The 7630-nt window shown below is 32.9% G+C and overlaps 1 protein-coding gene across 1 annotated transcript; it reads right to left on the bottom strand.

The window, feature by feature from the left end:
* Positions 1-1006: 1006 nt before the first annotated feature.
* On the bottom strand, positions 1007-6997 carry LOC141672098 (AP-1 complex subunit mu-2-like). The gene is made up of 11 exons (XM_074478600.1): positions 6590-6997; positions 5355-5501; positions 5184-5246; positions 4898-5074; positions 4717-4820; positions 4055-4162; positions 3793-3889; positions 3597-3694; positions 3371-3512; positions 3159-3281; positions 1007-1328 (listed from the first exon to the last, which is right to left on the bottom strand). The coding sequence occupies exons 1-11, from the start codon at positions 6716-6718 to the stop codon at positions 1230-1232; spliced, it is 1287 nt and encodes a 428-aa protein (XP_074334701.1). The 5' UTR covers positions 6719-6997; the 3' UTR covers positions 1007-1229.
* Between the last annotated feature and the right edge of the window lie 633 nt (positions 6998-7630).

Below are 7630 nucleotides of genomic sequence, written 5' to 3'. Positions count from 1 at the left end.
GCCAGAGAGTAGGATGAAATTCGAAAAAACATATTGCGATTTACTTTTTCACCCTTAAAAAATGAGAAATATAATTCTTAACCTTTAAACCATGATAGAGGGATAAATATCTTGTTTCGAGTTTGTCACGGCTTAAGCGTCAATGGATACAAAACTTGTAAATTGGAGGTTAGATGGTTCGAGTTCAATTATTTAAAATTTATGAATACAATGCCCTAAATTTTAAGGATCAAAAGGTCGTTAACAAATAATACATGACATTTGAACATGTGGGTAACGGATTCTGGTACACAACCATCCCTGCATTGTATAATTGTGTGATCTTTCAATATAGTAAAAAATATATACTGATGTATTTTAGCAATGATTAAAATATAAATATAAATTTTTTATAAAAGGTTCATACCATAAATAAAAATATGATTTATTAGTTTGCAGCTCTATTAACTATGGATGCTTAACATTAACAAGCGAAGGTGAATGAAACTTGGGCATACTTGAGAATTTTATTAATTGGATTTTTGTGGTGTGCATGCAGTAACACAATAAGAATTTACGTGATGCCTTTTGATTGATTTATTTTCAATAATTATAATTTGCATGAACAAAGATACACCCTAATCAAAATCACCTCAACTCATACAAAACTAGGGTACACACGAGACAAATCTTCATTATTTTACATCAACGATGATGCAAAATTTAACAATCTCCATACATGCGAATGCATGTATAAATTTGTAAGCTGTTCATTTACGTGCGTGTGATTATGTGTGCCTTATCTTAACAAAAGGAAATACAAGTGCCTTCGGACTTCGGAGATACTTGGTAGATACTTGGTTTTAGTAGATACTTGGTTTTTAACTTTAAATATCTTAGTTTGCTTCCCTATTTGACACGCAGTACACTGTTCCTTTTTTTCTTACTTACAAGCATCACTTGATTTAAAAAATATATTGATATAAGCCCTCTGACGGATTTTCCAAAGAAGAAAAATAAAACCAAGTAAACACAAATATTTTTTTTGATTTATACATGAAAATCTTTAAAACCTGTAGTTGATAAAAGACAACGATGATGCAAATGAACAAAATGTGCCTCCCTGGAGTAAACTTTGTACTAAAAAAATTACCAAGCCAGGTAAGAATAAGCAACTCCTTGCTTCCAAATCACTCGATACTTAGACCAGATTGAAAGTTTCTAGATCTAGAACTTTCCTGGACGTGTCTTTATATAAGTCGTAATTCATATTCACCGGCCATTGTTATGTATCTCACCCATGGGAGTGCCTGATAGCCACTCTTCTCAATGATCTTCAGGTATCGGACCTACAAAACCCCAAATCTTCATAAGTACCAAATATAAGATTTCCCACTACGGCTCTTTTGGTTGGAACAAGAACCAAAGAGAGAGGTGTCAACATAAACAATAGATGATACCTTCAATTAAACGTATTAAAAACAATGAGAAGCAACTCAGAAAGACTTAAAAATATATGCAAACTAATTGTCCCTTACGAATTATCAAAATAAAATAAAATTAAACCACATTGCTCACATTGCCACAACATAATTAGCTACAGAACTGAAGTGTATAAGTACCTAATATACCTAAATTTATAGATAACCTATGTGCAATCTTTAAAAAACCACATAAAAATACTAATGCAGTCATCTCGTTAAATTACAAAACTAATACCATCATGCTTCACCCACAAAAAGGTGACTCAAGATGATTAGGATATCCTTTTCTCGCAGACAAGATTATGGGGTCAAAATTCATTTTCAAGTATGAATAGCAAAAGTGGAAAGTACTTGTTAAATTTTAAATGTAAATGCTTATTGCAACTACGCACTAAAGTAGAGAAGTACATTACTCGACAGTCTGCCAATTCAAAGGCAGAACATTAATATAGAATGCTAACCGTTTAAGGCATACACCATGTTACCAAATCTATGCAGTTCTCCTTCTAGAATTTTTCATTATGGATTTTGTAGGAATGACCAACTCTAATTTCTAGACTAGCTACTTTTTATGAACTGGGTGATGAAAATATGCATATTAAACTTGCGTAGTTTCCCATGTAAATTTTCATAGTCTAGTAAGTTGCCCGTTGCACATTTACTGGTATATGCTTTAGACTTTCACAGTACACTAAATGACAAATATGCAACATATGTCTTAAAAAGACACCTTATTCAATTAATTAAGACCAGGGACGGAACTAGGGTGGGGGAAAGATGCACTGCCCCCACTAACTCCTAGGCACACTGCTAAAAAAATGTAGATTTACTACTGTATCCAAATACTTATGTTATTTCCCACGTAATTAACTCGTATTTGCTCCCTTTCATCACGCAACTAAGGATCAATCTTAACCTTGATAACTAAATTACAAAAACTTGAAACAATTTGAAGGGACGATGCTTAAAGTTTACTTCGAAAGAAAGATGCATACAATTACCAAGGTGAAAAGACAGTACGTGCCGGTGCAACTGTTGCATAAATAAGAACTGAAGGTAAGGTTTAACTCACATTATAAGGCAGGAGTTGTGGTTGACTGACTTCTAAATTGGGACTAGTTCTAACAATCTATTAACTCTTTCATTGTAGCTTTTAAATCTTATTTTAGATTTTAATTTTTTTTCCTATTGAATTGTACAACAATCTCAATCAGTTTGTACCAAATTCTTCTAATTTCGGATACAGAACTTAGTGATTTAAATTTCAAGTACATATAAACCGTAATATTTAGTTATGGACAAGTTTGACATAAGAAAAAATTTAGTCACTGCAGAATAGGTAATTCATGAAGATGTAAATGCAAGCAGAAAGTAATGCTGCAATGCGCATTGAGAACAATTGTAAGAGATCCGAGTCTATGCAAGTTATATCAACAATAAAGGTTCTGTAAATGATAGAATACTTATCTTTAGTAACAAATTTTTATTACCTAAATAAGATTATTTTACATTTTTTTATAAATTCTATTGGAAAAACTGAAAACATGAAGTTTCATACGTTTTACAAACTTCGTAAGTGCTCCCTATGTTCAAAATGAAATTAAAATTATATTGAAACTGACACCAAAAGAACCACAAACGACATCTAAGTGCTCCCTATGTTCATACAGTCAAAATATTTGCACAAGGACGCACCTGTATTCCTGAAACAGTAAAATATGGTATCTCAAACTTCACTCGTATGGGAGCCTTTCTCTCAGGAGTTGCTTCTTCATCCGTAATACTGGGAAGATTAAACTCTGCTCTTAACATATACTCCTACAATTGTCAGAAGAGTTGAACCATTTAGATAATATTCGCAAAGAACACATTTTATATATCAATATCAATAAAAGGCTAGAATTTACCTTACCACCTGGAAATGATTTGATTTTCCAAAGCAATGCATCATTTTCAGGTGCATAAGAAGCAGATCCCATTGATGTTCGTAAATTTGGATTTATGGCATCGGAGGGCACAGGCAACTCAATTTCAACATTTGTTGCAGTGCTGCAATAATAAACTAGTTCATACAGTAGCCTTCGGAAATTAGAACTTCAAAGATATAGTTGTGTGCCAGAACACAGATAATACCTTCGTTCCTTAAACTGGCTTCTGGCTTTTACCATTATTTCCATTCGACTTCTAGAATGCCTTTCTACTTGAGCTTCCACCCATATCAGGGGCTTAACCTGAAATCAAAAAACAACTCGTCACAGAACATGGTACTAGCTACCAGGTACATAGAAGTAAAAAAACAATAAAGAGAAATAATATATGCAACATTTACCTGGGTGCTAAGTCTATATGTCATGAGATCAAAAGATCCATCAGGAGGTATAAAAGATATTGTTCGGTCATTTTCAAATCGCGAAAGACGCACGCACCTGTTAGAATAGAGTTTTTAGCCCCAGAGAGCAGCAATAGAAAAAATGAGGCAGGGTAAGGAAAAAAATGTTTAACAAAAATTACTCATATTACATGCTACATAAGAAACTGTTTACAACAGTTGTAGAAAACATAATTGTATAACTTATGTGTAGATGGCATACTGATGGAACTTGATATCATCCAAATCAATGGCCTTTCCCTTGGTTGCTCGTCCTTGTGCCTCTAGTAAAACTCTATCATTTAGCCCAAGTTTGCACTCAGGCATACCACTGCAATAGATGAGGAGCAGAGCATTTCAGTTTCCAGACAGTAACATATATAGAGTAGCAAAATACAGAATGACAATAATACATGGGGTGGCATTTTCCATCTGTGTTACAAGTATAGAAACAGCTCATACAAGCAGAACAAAATGAGAAGTTTGATTTAAAGCCAAGCACTTCCAAATAAAATAGATCGATACATGTAAAGGTAGACTTAGGCAAAACTCTTGTGTTAACAAAGTGGATTTTCCTACTGCATACAAATTTGCCACTGTTGAATATGATATGGATGATTAAAAGTGTTCTCAGTTTGGAATATTTATTAAATGGTGGTCTCAGTTTTTAATATTTAGAAAAAAGAAAAGTACATTGCTTGCTGCAAGCACATGGATCATTAGATGTACTATCAGTCTATCACTATATACTGTCTTAGTTTATCGAATTTAATAAGATCGTACACCTGGCATCATACATCCATGTCAACCCTAATTTAAGAAATAATTAAAAAAAAGCAAGGACAGTTCATCACTAAGAAAATTAGAATTCAGGATAGAACTTACCTCAAATATGTTCGCATCTTTAATGCACCGATAACTTCAGACCTAATTATCTGTCCATTGCTGTTTACAAGTATATTAACACTCTCAACGACATCTAGAAATACCTGTAAAAAATAAATCTTAATTATCTTTTAACCAAATTAACTATCAAATTCTCAGTTTTTTCATATATATAACTTACTTCATTCTTCTTGTAACGAATCCCTTCACTTCGCCATGACACAGCATTTGTCACAGCCATAGGGGGCCTCTGTGTAACTTCCATCCTATAAGCATCAGTCTTGATAAACTCGCTAAGAATCTTTGCCTCGGTATATTGGGGATAACCAAAGTCCATCATTTCATCGAGTAATTCATACTGTGTATACCGAAATTAGAATCAGCACAATGACATCCACATATTATTTCCTTTCTCTATATAAAGTAATTAACATGAGTACTTTAAGTTAAATAATAGTTTACCATACCACTACTACAAAATTATCTCTAAGTGATTCCTCTTCTAACTCCTCAAAATAATGCTTAAATACCTGCCATCAAAAAACAATTTAAAAAGCGAATTACATCAAATCATCGACTACAAGAATAAAAACAGCCTACTCACTTTGTGAAATAAATAATCTTTAACATACACTTACATCAACTACGCGATGTAGAAATAAGAAGATACTAGCAGCATTACAGTTCTGCCTTGATGCAGCCATTAAATACACATTGTTGTGTTGTATAAACATGTAAGTTACGCCATCATCATGCACAACTGGATTCTGTGTATCTGGTTCTCCCTATGGTAAAATCAGACATCACAACCAATAAAAAATAGTTCAGTTGAAATTACATACACTCCACAATGAAAAGATTAACGCAACTCCAAATTGAGCTAATATTAAGTAATTATCTGCCTTTCATTTAAGATCAAATTATGATTTATGAATGTGCGGTTCACTTTTCGCTTTATCAAGGAAACAGAAAACATATCAATCGGAAAAATAAACTGAACCAAGTCAAGCAGTAGGAATAAAATTGACAACTCGTCTCTAATCTCAAATCTCAGTGCAGATTAAGCAAGAGTGGGATTGTAAAAATAGTGAGTGTGAAATTGGCAGTGAATAAGTAGACATTAGTAAGCATGAGATTAACAAGGTATAAATGAAACTAGTAATCGTAAAATTGATTAGGTGAATTAATAACTTGAAATTGACAATTAATAAGTAAAATTAATGAAGCCAGAAATTGATAATGAATGAGTGAAACTTGTAATCACGGAACTGAGAATGATTAGGTGGCAATTAAGCAAATGCAATATCTATATATTTTGTAATCCGAATTCGAGCTACTATTAAGCAACTAACTAGCTCCTTGTATTATACACTAACATTATCTCAATCAGTCAACTAAAAAATCATGTGATTCTCTTTTTCGCTACATTAACAACTGAAATTAGTAAGCATCAAATTGACAACGATAAAGCCGCAATTAAGCAAGCATGAAATTTAAAAAACATCAATGTGAATTCAATTGAAGCTAACATTAGGCAACTAACTAGCTCTTCATATCATAGACTAATATTAACACAATCAATCAACTTACGAATCACATAATTATCATTTCCGCTACACTAAAGAATAACCGAAAAAAGTAAGCTTACAATTATAAAACAGCGATCAAGCAAACGTGCAAATCCAATTCAAGCTAATATAGGCAACTAACTAATTTTCTCTAACTATTTAACTTATCGAATTGCGTGATTCGCTTTTCCGCTCTACATTAACAAATAACAGAACCAATCAATCAAGCAGCCAAAAAACGACAAAAAACCGTAAACAGAAAACTGCGAAATCAACATCTACAGCACAACAAAATACACTCAAACCTCCTTATCGATGAGTTTTGTGAAACATTTTTCAGCTTGAATTGCAGTGACGTCACCACGATAATCTCGCCAGACGAGAACACGGCCTTTGATATCGAGAATGAAGAGCGCAGAGGCCGCACCTGACATAATTTAAAATTGAATTTCACCTAGGGTTTCGAATTAAAGCCGATCAGATCACAGTTGGTGAAGATTGACGAGATCTGATTAGTTTGTTTGGTTTTATAATAAGCGGTGAATAATTTAAATCTGGAGATTTTAGGGACATTTTATTTTGTGATTTTGGGAATCGAATTCATTGAATTTGGTTTTGGTGAGTTGGAATCGAAGCTCAATTGTGTGTGTGTAAACGCGGTTTGCAGTGAGAAACGGTTATGATGAGATACAATACAGATTGTGTAACCTAACTTTAAGCTGTCCGAGTGTTTTATAAATTATAAATAAATTATTGGAAACTTATCGAAAATATCTATATTTTTAATTTATTTTTAAAAATAATGTAATTTCTTAACTTATTTTAAGAAATACTGGATGCAACTCTTAAAAAATTGCCCAAAATACCCAAAATATTGACGGTCTTATTTACCCATTCTTACTAGATGCTGTCATATTTACCCGCATGATACGCTAATGACCATGGCGTATCTTTACCATTATTTAATATATTTAAATCTTATAACAATCAGGACCTACATCGGAAAATATAAAGCTGCAAGCCGCCGTTCAACAATTATACATACATATATTTCTCACACCGAGTCTTACACACACCTTCAATTCTTAACCTATCTCCATCATATCTCTCACTATACACACATATACACACAAACTTTCAATTCTTAACCTATCTCCATCATATCTCTCACTATACACACATATACACACAAAAATGCATATTTATTAATCTGAATTTGGAAGATGGAGACGTCGTTTGGAGCATCAAAGACAGCAGCAGCAATAAATAAAGACTCAATCTTAAATTACAGAGCTATGGTTCATTGAGGAAGAAGATGATTTTTTGTTCAAATTCACTTATTTTTG

Source organism: Apium graveolens, chromosome 1 (genome assembly GCF_009905375.1).
Source record: "Apium graveolens cultivar Ventura chromosome 1, ASM990537v1, whole genome shotgun sequence".
Lineage (NCBI taxonomy): Eukaryota > Viridiplantae > Streptophyta > Magnoliopsida > Apiales > Apiaceae > Apium > Apium graveolens.
This window is presented reverse-complemented; position numbering and strand designations above follow the sequence as displayed.